Raw genomic sequence first — 15,694 nt, forward strand, 5'->3', positions numbered from 1 at the left:
GCTAGCGCCACAAATAATTCATCACAATTGCAATTGCAGTTTAGCGAGCCTACTGACGTGTAGAGGAGCTTCAGGGCTCCGTGAATGAAGAAAAACGCTTGTTAGCATGGATGCGTCTTTGCCTGCTCGCTGGTTTGCGTGTGTAAAACGGCGCTGTTTGTGCAGTCCACAATTCAAGTGTTGCGCTGCTGACTGTCGCACCAAAACGGAGTACTTCAGGCTCCACGCGCATGCATTTAAAGGTGTGCTTCTCCTCGAAGCGTAGACGCTTACGTTTGCAGCGTCTACACGAGGGCCACTAGGCCGACAGCACACTTCGCCATAGTGTGGGATATTCTGCTTGCGTCGGGTAAGTTGTCGTTATAGAAGTGCATAGTGCGCAGTGTCGGCATTCTCTGCCAAGATACAGTTTTACAATGAGTACGCAAATTTCTCCGTGAGCGTGTTGCCACTGCGCGTGCGTCATGCGCTAACCTTATTGGTAGGCACGTTGCGTTTCGTAATATTAGCGTTGTATGTACGTATCCAAGCTACGCGAACTACAGCCCAAACTACGTGTTTAGCGGGCCACGTAGCCTTGCGAAGCGAACCCAGTAAACGCCGTTTCAAGCTGACGGCCCTAAAAAGTGATAGTGCATTTCATGGTTCTGCCGTCGCGGGTGCTTGCGCACGTTCACCGCACACCTTTCCCCGGTGTTGAATTCGGCTTCTTTAGCTGTTGGTCCGCCGCGCGGCTTCGAAGCCGTGCTGCCGGCATGTTCTCTTTGCAGCGTTTGCTTGACTTCCTATGGCTTTAGAATCAAATGACCACGCGCGCGCCTAGCGGTAGAGGCGTTCGTGAGGAAAAGAAAAAAATTAACAAACAAAAGACGCGCGACTGCGTGCCTCGCTTCTCTCCCGAAAACCATAAGTCGGAACGATAATCTTACGGCGCTTTCGTCGGTTAGGCCTAATATGATTCCGGCCCCTCCTGGTGTGGCGTTCCGGTGATTGCTGCTGGCCGACGTTCGAAGGGGGACTGCCGCAAGCTGCTGTAGCGCCTCGGAGGAGCGTTGTCCAGGTAAACGGCTACGCCACGAAGTGCCAGCGTCACGGCCTCGGGAACCGAACGCCCGCTGCTTCCTGTCGACAGGACGCGTAGCCTCCAATGCCGCCTGTTTCTCCCGCAACCACGCGAGCATTGCCGCCCTTGTTTACGGCTCTTGTCACGCACGTCGAGCCGTGTGCTGCTCCATGCACGCGCCTGTGCCTCATCCGCGTGCTTCTCTCCCAACTTCGTCATCTTCATATACGCGAACTCAATAAACGCCAGCGTTTTCAGAAACGCTCGACTTGAACTTGACTTGCCACCACCTTCAATGCAGCGCGTTTGAAACCCGTTTGTGCCGCCTTGAAGGCGGCGGCAAGTCGCATACAAGTCAAGCAGCATTTCTGATTATGGGAGTTACTCTTCACATAGCCCCCTTCCCTTCCTCTTTTGTTTTTCTTGGAAAAAAAAAAACCTTTTCTTTTTGTGTAAATCCTGTGCATTTTGAACCATTGCAATATCTTGTCAATTCGCATGCCTTTTTACTTACTACCTCACCACATACTTGCCACAAACATTCATTGGTCCCTTCACAGGTCACTTCACAAGATTGTTATAAAAGTCCATTGTCCCTATTACTCTATTCATTGCACTATAAACATCAATACGTGCGATGGATGGCTTGCCGATGCAGCTTCGATTTTCTATTGCCGCTACCTCAATGATAAGCCTAATACAATCGTTAGGGGAGTACCCAACGCACTTGTTTTATCAAATACCGGCATGCATTTGCATTCTGCACAACAATGGCCAGGAAACCATTGGAGCCCTTTTTTACTTTCTGGTTGTGTTCAAGTAATCGCACATTGAGGCATCTGCCTGTCTGACGTAACTTTGACCACAGGTGAAAGATACGTTATATACTACACTCATCACACAATCAATGGATTCGTTTCGGTGCTTAATTTTACACTCGTTAGAAAGCCTTCTTACAGGACTAGACCTTGCACGTAACTGTGACAACTTATTGGGAGCAGAAAGCACCACCGAGACCGCGGCCGTCTGACCCATCTTCTTTACATTGTGTAAAATTCTATGCAAGTATGGGAACGCCAGTGATGTTTCGCACAGGGAATTTTCCCTTTTTTTGAGAATTTTTGCCTCATTTTGAGCCAAAGGCAAAAAAGGAATCTCCGTGATATTGCTGCGAATTTCAGAAATGGTAAAATTCTCCTGCGACGACCGATAATTAGTGGTCACAGTGCGCCTTCATCTGCAGCCCTCGCGATTTATTTGATATTTACGTGAAGCTATTTCTAGTTCACTGTTGCTGTTTGACTTGAAGCCCACAATGCGCAGTGTACAAAAAGTATATGAATTAGTAAGGTCATGCTTGTGTCGTGCGGCAGTGGAAGGGCCAGCCATGATTTCAAAAGTGCCCAGTACGTCAAATACGTGTAATTATACTATGTGTGTGCGTAGGTTCGTGCTGAAGAAATTAGTACTGTTGAGCAGGGAAATATGGTGGGAATATCATCGTTTGCAAGGGAAAAATTCTCGGTAATAGGGAATTTTCATGTCTCTGAATAGGAATTCTTCAATGTAGTGCGGGACATCACTGGTGATCGCAGCCACATTCATACGCAGGGCTGCCTGAAAATCTGGGCGCGTGGCTCTGACTTCGAAGCCTTTCCGCAGTTGTTCTGATGTGGATGCCAACAAGTGGCTAGGATACCCAGTTGTCTACGTTTATTGTGCTTCAACTGTAAAAACACGGAATGCAAACTACCCCGCTCCCACACCTTGCTGCAGTTAACGCTGGTTGCATGTGCCTCTCTATTTGTAGCCAGATAATTGTTATTCATCTTCTGCACTTTTGGAGCAGTCTTTTTTCATTGCCAAAAAAAAAAACTTTTTTTGCTGTTTCATTCTCTTTCTGCTTTTCCCTGAACTCCATACGGCTTATGTCTGTATTCTTCTTGGTTGCCACCTTTGGTCTCATGGCCTCTGCTCCTTTTATTGCCACTCTCATCATTACTGCCTATGCCACTGCAACTACTTGTGGCTGCACTTCTCATAAACTTTTGCGGCATAGCTTCTTTTTACGACTCTCTTTGTTTTGCTACTCTACCACTACGTGCATTCTGATCCCCTGCTGCATCCTTGTTCCTCTCTTGGTTCATATCAGGCTCATCTGCTTTTCTCATTCCCGACACAACGCCCAATATCAGATCGTGCACGGACTTCTTCAAACACTGCGCTGTCACTCAACCTGTATAATATAGACTTGAAACTTTAATCCCAGCTTGTGGAAGCCTTCTCACCGTACTATCCACCAAAATGACTGTTGCATACTCTCCTGCTAAATTTGATACGTCCACTAAGCTCCTTTTCACAGAAACAGTACACTCAAACCTCATTATAGCAAAGTTGCATCTTGCAAGAAAATAAGTTCACTATATCTGGAAATCATTCATAAAGCTTATTCCTAACACTGTTACCTATTGGAAGACCATTTCTCATTCACTTTGTTATAACCCTCATTTCGTTATATCCGTGTTTCTTATAACAAGGTTTGAGTGTATTGGTACCTGTATCTTTCAAAACATTTACCTTTTGTTCGTGCACTTCTCTGTCTACCACCGGTAAATATTTTTTTTGTGAGTAAAATTGAATTTTATTCTTTTCTGACTCTCTTTTTCTGCACCTGTGGCCCTTTCATGCTATCACTGTGCGAGTCTACGATACAGGCTACTTTGTAATCCCAAATTCTATAATCGAACCTCCCTGGGAGTCTACTATACAGATTACTTCATATGTAGTTCCTGACCTACATTCATTTGCACAGTGTCACCTTCTGTAGCGCAGCTGGCACACTACTTGTGCATGCGACGGTCCAGCCCAACAGTTCATAAGTCAGTGTAGAATGTTGTTACACGAAAAACACCTGAGTGGTTGCTGTCACGTGTTTGATATCCCCTGAGATCTACTTTGTTTCATTCAGTTTTCTTTTGTCACCGCCCTCATTTGTCTTTGCTAGGTCTCCAAGTACTGATCGGCATGCTGTGCTACACCATAAAGTGTGGTTACCTTTCTTTTAGGCTGTTACTGCAGCAAACAGTTTTTCCATGACCATGCAGTCATGTACGCCTTCATATATTCTTCCTACTTTCGCCATCTCCATCCATCTTTCAAAATAATTTGACAAGCGACACACAAGCTGCTTTGCTGTTTCTGTATTCTCTGGCTTGCAGCCGCGAAATCGCTCCTGGAAACCTTCGACCTTCAGCATAAATTTTTGCAGTGGTGTCTTTTTTGCCTTATCATAGTCTATGGAGTCATTGGCAGGCATTCAGCTCAACACATTTGACTTGTCCTACCAAACAAAGGGTCAGTGCTGTTGTCCACTCCCCTCTTTCCCAACCTTGACCCCTTGTAATCCGCTCAAATTTATGTAAATAGGCACCCAAGTCGTCACTTCTTTCATTGAACAGAACCATCAACTTCCTCAGACATATGCAGGTAGAGGATGCTGATATGACACTCTGGTCATCTTGCGGAACATTGTTTAGTTGCTCCAAGCTCAGCTTTAATCCAAGCACTTCCTTGCTTTGAAACTTGAGTTTCTTTTCTTTAATGTGCTCTTATTGCACATTTTCGTCATTCCAACCTCCTTTGCTACTGCAAACTAACATTTCCAACCATCTACACACCCCACGAGTATTAAGTGTTTGGGCAGGAAAAGAAAATGATCCTCGAATCTTCTGCTCCTGACAGTTCCCGACCCTGGCAGGCTCTCCAATTGTTTTGTCATGGATCTCGGAGGCACTTGCTATTGCCGATAGACTTCGGGCAGCCCAGCAAATAACAACCAAGGAAAAACTGAATGCTCAGTAAATAAACAACAGTGGAAAAACTTACAAACACTGCTAACAGGATCCCCAAAAGTAAATTGACATTAAAGTAATTGGTTCTTACTATATCCAGCTATAGTCGTAACTTTAGCCTGGCCGCTTCAGTCCTCGCACTCTGGCTGTAGCCCGACCCAAATCGAACCCTCTTACTTGAATTCTTTGATCGTTGTATGCTCAACCGTCATTGTGTTGGGCCCACGGCCGATGTAGCCAACAATCCTATTCAATCGTCGCTCTGACGGCATAATGGACAGCCGCGCTGGCGTAAGCTTTTACTATTCACTGTTGGTGACGTGGCAATATGCCCTCGTCGATTCGGCCTATTATGATGCCGGCCTCTGCTTGATGTGATGACGTGGTGTTCCAGGGATTGCTGCTGGCTGACGTTTGAAGCAAGTATGCTGTGGATGCGTCTGAAACTGCTGCAAGGGGCTGCAGTCCCTCCAAGGAGCGTCACCCAAGCATTGCCCAGGTTAACGGTCGAGCCGTGGTGTGCAAGCGTTGTGGCCTCTGGAACCGAACGCTCGGTGCTCCTGTCGACAGAGTGTAGCTGCCAATGCGGCCTTCTTTCATGGCTTGTGTCACACACGTCTAGTTGTGTGCTGCTCTATGCACGCACATGTGCCTTTCCCGCATGCTTCTCCTCTTACTTCGTTGTCTTTGTCCATATGACAGCCGCAAACTAAAATTTATCTTACCAATGATATTTTACCCCATAATTTGCATTGCTCGAAAACTGCTTCAGAACTCTCCTTTTACTCTTCCAAAGCAGCTCCCAAACTGCATTATTTGTACTCTTTGAGCTGCTCCAAAAGACTGAAGCCTGCTTCTACCCCTGCATAAGCTTTATTAGCTTTCTTGCTTTTGCCTGTTGCATGAAGTATTTTGCACACCTTTAAACGTGCCACAGTCTGTGATAGTGGATGCGAAATTGTTGGGAGACTGAGTGAGGACTCGTGTGATGCGTTCACCTGACGCTGTGATGATGAAACATGATTACAAGCTCTTGATGGTCTTGCGTGAAGCTTTTTGACAGCATAAAACTTATCTGTGTGCGAGCAGCCTCTTGTGCATATCATTCTGCTTGTGTTGCCTTTGAACATGGAGTGGTGACTTGTCATTAGTGTGTCAATTACTGAATTCTGGTCCCCTCAAAATGATACTGTCTCTTTCTTTAATTCTTCTTGGCTTGCAGGCATGCAGCAGTGAAGTAGGGATCGTTTTCTCCATCTGTGGTGAACAATGCCTCACACTAAAGGCACATCGAAGGCAGACAAGATTGGCCCACTCTAAAGCAACATTATCACTACATGCGAAACCAAAAGCACGCACAAATGCAAAACTTGCCAGAGGTCTTGGCATTGCAAGGTCTTGGTGTTGCACGTGCAAGACCTTGTGGCGAAGAGAAACCTGTCTCAAGTGCAATTCGTGCTGGGCTGCCTCCAAGCAGAATTCAGGGTCATCAGCACCGTGTCCCCACCGACACCCACTGACGAGATCCTTGTCAGAATTTTTTCAGTGCGGTACATGCCTTGAGTATACCGGGAATCAACAAGAACAAGTAGTGTTCTCAATGTTGCAAAATGCTATGCAGCTTTATAGTTAACATAGACACATAGTTGCCTCGAGTGGCAACCATGAGTCTTCTTTTTGTTAATTGATGGCGTAAAACGAAACTGCCTGTTTTTTGACGTTCACTGTTTGCGATAAAACTTTCGACAGATGTTCTATTCAATACTCTGATATTTACCAAATGGTAGGACTGCAATCGATATAGCTCTTTAAGAATCAATTTTAAGCATTGGCAGCCGATTTCAGAATCATGTCTTTGAATGCAGGCTACCCTGTGTTCGTGATTATCCTACCGCACTTCTTGTGGTAGTGGATGAAAGACAAATTGCTATTTTTGCATGTCCGAATAGTCTCATAATTGTATCAATCTTGTTCCTAAAGGTTGGCACGGCTCAAATAACTAATAACGTTCTATATTTATACTAGTGAGGGTAATGATAGAACATCGATTAGGCATTGCATGAAGCAGCTATTCATTTCTATTTCAAACATTACTTTTTTTTAATAACTAATGAGTTTAAATCGCTTGTATTGCCCTAGCTGCTACAGGACTGTCAGTATTGAAAAATGCCAGTACCCTTGCATGATAAAAATGTGCTGCGGTTATCCTTTTTAGCTTGAGCCTGGCATCAATGTTACAAGCTATGGTTAATATAATGCGAAAGCATGGAGAGGCATTTGTTTTTTCTGTTTCAAAAAAGATTTGCTTGGGGTTATTTTTTTTTCTGCAAGTTAGAATACTCCTGTTTTAGTTGTACTAAGCAGCTTTCTTCTGCCCCGTGATCATTGGTTTCATGCTATTTTTCTCCCAAATGTTATACAAAAATAACATCCCGATATTGTAGAAAGCACTAAAAATAATCTGCAAGCAATCATTCAGAAGTAATATATTGTAAATATAATGAACAGACTGTATGTCCAGTGGGTTTTTATAATCACGGATGTTATGTAGTGTAAAGTCATGCCTCCTACACATGAGTTCAGAATCTCTTAAAGTACGTGTTGAACGAGGCCCCCTGTGTTCTAATATAAAACCCGCTTGCATAACTATGGCAGCTGTCATTTCACTAACATCTGACAATGCGCAGGCGTTGGGAAAGTGAGAAAATTTTTGATAACCTTTTGCAAAGTGCTCACTGTCATTGAAAGTGTGCTAAGCCATGAGGGAAGAAAACTGCCACCTTGATGTTTAAATCTATATCTGTTCAAAGCACATTTCTTTTAATAAGGAGGCAAGAGTTTTCTAGGTTGATTCATAAAATCTTTATTAAGCGATTCTACTTGTTAATGATTTAATTTACGTGCGAGTCCTCGAGCTTTATGCGTGGTAAAGTGAAACATAAAATGCTTTTAATTCAGATTTTGAAGGGTAAGTGCTAGAGCGGTTGGAATTGAGACTTTTATCGTTAGTGATATTGCTCTTTGCTTTCAAAATTAATATTCAATGTGCAGCATGACAAAAGGGGAATGAAAATGCTACGAGAGATGTTTTCTCTGCTGGTGAAGCAGCTCTTGGTGTTAAAAAAAATTGTAAACAAAACCATTTGTAAGCTTCCTTCACTTGCCTCTGTTTTCGTCATGGCCTTGTACCTAAGTTCTGATGGAAGGAGTCTATGGAGGGGTTGAGCTGTATTGTGTATGCTTAAGAAGCACGAACTCCTGGGTGTATAGGAGGACACCTATACACAGCTTGAGTTGGCTGTGTCTAGGTGTCTTCTTTTCGTGCATCAATTGTTTCACACACCTGTTACGAAGGTGTGTATTCAATTTGCAAGGATATTATAAGATGTGAGCATGCAAGCATATTTGTGGGAGCTGTCGCACTTATCTTGGTGATTGGCTGAACGTTTCTTCACTGTAGTACTGATATTTGGTTCTGCAGGTGAAGCAAGATTCAGTGCTTTCAGCATAGATGCTTCACTGGTCAAGTCGCAGCTGAGCACACCTTCCCGAGGAGGCGGGCGAAGTCTTACCTCAGGGAGGCTTCGGAGGGAGCGGCCCAAAGACATGCATAGCTGGAATGCGGAGGGACCACTCGCATGCCATTCCTGCCCTACTGCAACATGCGCTTCATTTGATTTCATGGACCTCATGCAAACTCGCAGCGGGGAACAACCCTTTAAGTGCACGAGGTGCTCGGCTGCACCCACGACGAGGATGAGCTGCTAGGACTGCTTGATTGACCACCCCGTTGAAAGAGGCCTCGTGGATGTGTTATTAGTCTGTGTCTCCAGTAGGAGAGCGAGTTCATGAAAAGGGCTGATAGCTGGCCAAGTAGACGCCATTGCGTTACTGCAGATTGAGATAAGACAAGCAGAAAGGTTACCAGCAAACGCTGAGTTGCCACTCTGTTTGTGAAGAAAGTTAAAGACTGCTACTTAAAGTAGTACACAGCCATTATTGTGTTCATGTTGTGGCTACACATTTTCAGACGTACAATAATCTTCCCTGCTAGAGAACACTAGAATAAACACCTTTAATATTCCTTGCTCCCTCACTTTGAGCGGATGTGAAAGTACCCAATCCTTGTGGAAAGTGCTGGTCTGTTAAAAGGAGTCTGAACCTCCAGTAGCCAGGAGCCTATGCCCCTTCTGTCACATAAAATTGTTGCATAAAATCGTGGTTTACCTTGTTCCTGTGAACCATTTCTGCAGACTTAGTCCACATTTCTATGCTAACTTTCATCTTTAACAACAGTGACCAACCACGGCCCGCCGCTGTAGTCTATTGGGCGAGGCACTTGGCTGCTGACCTGCAGGTCGCGGGATCGAATCCCGGCTGCGGCGGCTGCATTTTTGATGGAGGCGGAAATGTTGTAGGCCCCTTTGCTCAGATTTGGGTGCATGTTAAAGAACCCCAGGTGGTCAAAATTTCCGTAGTCCTCCACTATGGAGTCTCTCGTAATCATTTGGTGGTTTTGGGACGTTAAAGCCCCACATATCAACAGCAGTGACCGTGTTCGCTTTCGTTCTAGCAAGCAGAATGTAAAGCAGTGCCTAAGTTGGCAGCGGCAGCTTTGATCTCTTTTCAATATGCACATTACACAAACATACTTAGAAGTGGTTCAGTGCCAAACATTCAATTTTGGATACAGATTTAACAGTGGTGCCATATATTACCTATGCAATTATTTTAAAATTTTTCAGGTAAGCTGGAATTTGGAAGTGATGAAAAATGTTAGGAACGCAGGTTGTCGCTGGAGAAAACGCTTTGACAAGCACTTATCTTTTAAAGGCTGTGACTGTTCCCTACCTTGAAGGAAAGTTCACTTGTTGGAATGCTGGCTTCAGCAACAACCAGTTAGAAAGATTTTTTGCTACATTTTTATTGATGACATGACTTGATAGGTGTAAATTTGTCCCTTTTCTAGGCATGTATTGCTCTGCTGTCTTATGCAACACTCCTATCCTGCACCCCTTGTCTGATTGACCGGCACTGTTTAATCAATTGCTACCCTGACAATACAGACATATCAATAGAATGTCACTACTAAGAGTCTTCAGGATACTATTGCTGGTTTTATTAACCGAATTCACTTGACTTTGCCCCAGTCCACTGCCTGTGGCATCTACTTGCTTGGCAACAAAGCACCTTGCTATGTTCTTTGCTGTCTACTTAAAGCTGCCTTAGTTGTGCCTTGGGCTCAGTTGCAGTATAATTTAATATGGCAGCTTCCCAGTGAAAATGCAAAACACCTGCCTACTTGGGTAATTATTATCCATAATGCGCAAAATGTTAGTTGAAACATTTGCATGTTGCTCGAGTTCTTAGTTCAAGCAGTTTGATTTAATCATGTTATTTTGCTTTTTTTTTTATAAGATACTACCACTTTCCATTGCTGTATCAAAGCGCTTCCTTTGCTGTGCAAAATGCCTCCTGATACTATTTGTATATGTATCACATGTTGATTGTAAGCTCATCATTTGATTAGTGTAGTCTTTTTTTCTCTTTTTAACAGTGCTGGGACATAATTTGTTTTAGTTTGCTAAGTGTTCTTGGCATGTTTTTTGTACAGGTTTTATAGCTTAGCCTTTTACATGACTAATTATGAGTAATTATAGCTTGTAGTCTTTTTCGATGAGCAATTATGAGAAATAACGAGTTTATGAGTTAAATTCATTTCTTGTTAAATTGAGCAAGCATGGGAGCCGTATCGTATGCAGTTTTGCAAGTGAAGAAAATATTTTTTTCAAGCCATGCCTCCTTTGATGGCATGCCTGCGGTGTCGCTCTTTCCTGCAGAAAATATGCTTTGCCACGTTTTGGCCAAGCATTGTGGGAGAGTGCTAGCCATCATGTCTTGCAGCTGTCGAAGATAGATGCAATACTCAATAGGAGAAAAGAATGCGCAGTAAAGCGGAGAGGGACAAGCAGCGCGTTTGTTGCTGACATTGCAGGCATGTTTTTGTAGGACGCAGCTCTAGTAGTACACAGCCTTCTTTTATTCGATGTTAGAACAACCACAGTGACTTTGAGCAACAAACAGTTGGCCAAATTTTTAACTGGCATGCGCGAGTGGCGACTTTTCTGTGTGTCAGCGCCGTGTAACTGAGCCAAGTGGCGAAAGGGAAAGGGTAAGCAGACGCAGCTGAGCCCATTGTCTACTAGGTTGTTGCCACTTACAAACATCATTTATTATTAGTGCACTCCAGATAAACCACATCATGCTTCTCTCATGGGTTGGGGGCATGTGGCATGTTGCTAAAGTTTTATTTCCTTGATAGTTTACTGCTTGGTTAACTTTGGAAGATTTGCCTGCTTACGTGGCCTGTTTTTCTTGTGTGTGCTAATATGGTTGACATCCTATAGAAAAAGCGGCCTAGCTGACAATGGGTCCAGCTGGTAGCACTTCGAGGGCATGAGCATACTCTCCCCCTTTTTGCAACTTGTCTCTGTCGTGTGGCGGAGAAATGTCGCTTCCTGGGCATACAAGATTTGGATGGCCATACTTACTCTGCCTGAAAGTTTGGTTCTTTCAATATAGCACGGACATTTTTTTTCTTTCTGCAGTTGAATCGGGACATGGCATTCGGCCCAAGAGCAGATCGTTTCTAGGGTTGTGGGCTGCTAGGGAAAGTCACGAAGGGGCAATGGAGGCCGACGGGAACAGACCCCGCAAGTTTCAACAGGTCTTTGGAAGTGCTTCCGTGGAAGGCGGTCCTACCCCTTGGGAGAAGAAGACGCCGAAGAGCTTGTTTGTCTGCAACCTCTGCCCGTACACCACTCACCACAAGACCCACATGAGAGACCACATTCGAACGCATAGCGGCGAGAAGCCCTTTAGGTGCACCAAGTGCCCTGCCGCGTTCACGCAGGCTGCAAACTGTCGGCGCCACATACGCAGCCATACGAGCACGTGCCGTTAGTGTTCTGGGCCGATGTGAGGGAAAGGAGGGCATTGTTGAAAGTTCTGTCTACAACATACCAATGATTTGAAGCTTTCTTCACACAGGACTAAAAAGGCGTACATGTAGTAAATAAGAGTGCTAAACTTTTTTTTTTTTTTGGTATGACAAGACACAAAAGGATGTGAAACTGAATAATTGGCAAGTCGATTGATTGCGTTGCTCTAGCTGAAATCAGCAGCAACACTTGTAGTTGTCATATTAATGTAGGTTACCCTGCCGAGTGTGTTGGCCGTTCATTGTAATGAGTACGACTTTGAGTGCGGTAGCAGATGCTTCGCTTGTGTGCGTCGATAACTTGATTTTTTGTTTGTGCAGTTTTTGTCACCATAGCAACTATGCATCATTTTATTTAAGTATGCATAGTTTTCTTGTGCTCTTTTTTTTTTTTTTTTTGGTACTGCTCACAACTGGCGTCTTGTTCTTGGTTCCGAGTGCAGCAAGAAATCTTAGCTTGCTCGTGTAGAGTGTGTTTTCTTCTCTTTTTTTATTCCTTTGTAAATAGTTGTGCATAGCACAATATTCTTAAGGTCACTTGTTGTAGCTTTGTCGCCAAGCGCGTTTTTTGACCCCGTGAAATTGCGTACAGAGATTTAATGCCGGTAAATGTCTTTATAACCAAACAGTATATTGTCTTGCACTGAATTAAATTTCTTTACCTTAACTCTTGCTGCTTTCAAGAAATGCACCAGTATCGATATCTGAAACGGCCAAAGAACCCAAAATTGAGTTAATGTTCACCCCACTTGAGGAAATGAAGTATGAGAGAGTTTACTGACACAATGCTAATAGAAGTTTCAATGCAGTGCTTTCAGAATTTTGTCTGCATTTGAGCTTTTTGCACTAGCCATTTTTTTTTTTTACTTTGAGCTCTATTTAATTCGAATAAGGTAAATGGAAATAGCATATTTTACAGGATGGAGCTCATTGTCCCCAAAAAAGCAAAATTATTAACGAAAACAGGATGGGTCTATGGTGTACAGAGGTGGCAGACAACACACGAGGGACGTCGGGCATCTGTTTTTTACTGTGACTTGTTGCTGCTCGATTCATTTACAAGGCTCGTTAACTGACCTTCCTTGCCATGCTGCAGCATTGATAACTGTTTTTGTGCATTGGTTCAATTGGTGATCTGGGGTGTCTGCAGTGTGTTGTGCTGATGCTTGCAGGGATTAAGAGCCGGATATTTTGTAGAGCACGTGGGCCGTGCACCGAAAAGCCAGAAAAGAGGAGTGTTCAGCTACATTGTAGTAAAGGCAGAGAATTAGCTGACACGATTGTGGAAGATTTGTAGGAGTTGACTTATTTTCTTGAATCAATTTCTTGTGGCAATTTCGTGGCTCATTAGTTTAAGAATTCGTTACGGTTGCTTGACAAGTTAGATCTCGCCGCTAAGCTGGAGAGCATACTCCCAGTGACAGTGGTCACATTTTGGTGGCTGCTGGATTCAAGAAAATCATAGTAATTAATTTGTGAAATATTGTAAACTTTGATGGGGTAAATCTGTCTGGAGTCCTCCATTATGGCTCATCTCATAATGTTGTTTCAGCAAGATTTTAGATGGATTTTGTGAAGTGACAAAGACTGAAAATTCGTGCTTTGCCATGGACTTTTCTCACTAATGTTTGCTTAAATATTTAATTATGTGAGCATGCTGCTTTTCTGTTGGGGTTTGCTGAAATTCATCATTATTGTCATTGCAAATAAGAAATTTCGTGTTGCTCAGCCCAGAGCTAAACACTCGTAAAACTGGCGACAGGTAGACTCATGTTTGAGAAAATGTTTTAACTAATGTGAAAATTTTTAAGAGAAGAAAGGAATGTGTGTGTGGTGGGGCAGTTTTATTAGAAAGCATGCCTTTGTGAAAGAAGTCGCCAGTGAAGGAAGAGTTTTGCCTGTGGAAATGGTTTTGTGCACTGACTTTAATATACCATTGTTGCATTTTCGCTCTGTTCAAGTGCTGCGATTTTCTGTGCTCTTTTTTTCTTCTGCATCCCGATGACTGTGTCTATCGAAACTTCACATTGAATAAGCAGCTGTGCGCTTGTTTGACGTGCTAGTCCAGTAATAAAAAGATAGACAACTGATCCCTGCATGTATAATGGTGTTGAAGGGTGAAACCGTACCGTAAAACATAATTAAAGCTGGAAGTATTGACAGGGAAGCATTTGCTAGAGCAAAGAAGTGTAAATTTAGCATCACACTTTCCACGTAACCGCTGGTGATCGTGAATGATAGTTTTCATTGCACTTGACAAAAGGAACGGGAACTGTCTATTCAATTCTTTAATGTGCAGGGATTTATGTGTCGTAGGCATTTCAGAATCTCGCATGGTTTCCTTGAAAAAGCAGTGGCATTTATTTGTCTCCCGCAGATTCAATAACGTTGGACACTTCTGATGAAGATGAGGATGAAGAAGTAGATGTAGAAGAGTTCGAGGTGTCATCGCCCAACAAGCAATTTATTATCCAAGGCTTTGATGAGAGCGGCGGCGTCATACTCAAAAATGGGATGCGCAAGGAGCCGCTGCGCTGCAACCTCTGCCCGTACGCGACGCGCTACTCGACCCACTACAAAGACCACATGCGGGTGCACAGCGGAGAGAAGCCCTTCAAGTGCACCAAGTGCCCGAACTCGTTCACGCAGAGGGCCCACCTTCAGCGCCACTTGCGCACCCACGAGCCCCGGAATCCTCGGAAGCTGGCCCTAGCGCGTGCCTCTGTTCGGAAAGCGAGGTTTGTCTCTTGAAGTTCTTTGAAATGACAGAGAGCCTCACTCGGCGGCTTCAAGGATTACCGATGGGAGCGTTTTGTTTAGCTGTAGACATGCTTGTAATTGGTTAGTAATTGTGTAGCAGACACATGAAAGGTTTAACCCTTTTCAAACAAAAAAAATTCTCGGTTGGTGGCGAAATTGGGCACATGTCGTGCAACAAAAATAAATCCTGGAACCCTGCTCAGCTCGAGACAGATTTTCATGCTTTTTGTTCTGCCCCTGTCCCTACCTTGCACTTCCTGCACTAAACATTTTGAATGTCATGGTTGAGGAATCGTTGCATGTTAGTTAGGGATGGGCAAATACTAACGTTGAGGTCCACAGCTAACATAGTTTAGGTCAAATAATTTTCTGTTGAGTAGTTCTTAGAAGTGTATGGTTTGATTATGAAACATTTGATCGGGAAGATTAAAAAAAGTAATAATGAATGTACATCAAAATAAGGAGGTTTAAAACTTTTGAACCTTTTCATTTGGCTCAGTCTTCATTCATTTCATTGTAACGTATTTAAAAAAATATATATTTTTGTGTTGACTCAAATAAGTTTTTGAGACCTGAGGCTGGACATGTGTGAATGTCACTTTTTCTTTTTTTGTTGTTCGGAATGAAGCAGAAGCAACTTTGAGCTTTAGCTAAATGTGTATAGCAATAGGGAGCTAGTTATATGTAGTATGCTAAATTTCACTTTGAATAATATTATACTTAATTCATATAAGCTCATATGACTCACACTTATGAAAGCGTGTGTGTTATATGGGTGTGAGGTGACTGTGGTATGTAAATAAACCTCTAAGTGTTGCCTCACAGCAATACTAATTTTTTTTTGGATTAGTGGTTTCACAGCATGGCACCCACACACAACAGTGAAACCATCTTTACAAAGGTTTATTTGTAAAATTTGCATATCTTTGTTCGTTTGGAATACTTTTAAAACTTTTGAATCGGAATTAGTGTCTAAGTGCATTTAAATACTGCAAGATTCGTTTGAAAAGTCAGAGTTCG

The 15,694-nt window shown here is 43.4% G+C and overlaps 1 protein-coding gene across 3 annotated transcripts in view; it reads left to right on the forward strand.

The window, feature by feature from the left end:
* Nucleotides 1-74: 74 nt before the first annotated feature.
* Nucleotides 75-15,694, forward strand: part of LOC119185444 (uncharacterized) — a 28,950-nt gene continuing 13,330 nt past the window's right edge. Inside the window, exons 1-3 of one of the 3 annotated variants that reach the window (XM_075873950.1) lie at nucleotides 75-349; nucleotides 5,309-5,413; nucleotides 6,137-14,652. In XM_075873950.1, the coding sequence (XP_075730065.1) occupies nucleotides 14,429-14,652 (224 nt within the window). In that variant the 5' untranslated portion in view covers nucleotides 75-349; nucleotides 5,309-5,413; nucleotides 6,137-14,428. Of the gene's footprint in view, nucleotides 350-5,308; nucleotides 14,653-15,694 lie in introns of all 3 variants that reach the window. The other 2 variants (XM_075873951.1, XM_075873949.1) reach the window with 2 other exon arrangements.

The sequence above is a fragment of the Rhipicephalus microplus genome, chromosome 9, assembly GCF_043290135.1.
Source record: "Rhipicephalus microplus isolate Deutch F79 chromosome 9, USDA_Rmic, whole genome shotgun sequence".
NCBI classification, from domain to species: Eukaryota; Metazoa; Arthropoda; class Arachnida; order Ixodida; family Ixodidae; genus Rhipicephalus; species Rhipicephalus microplus.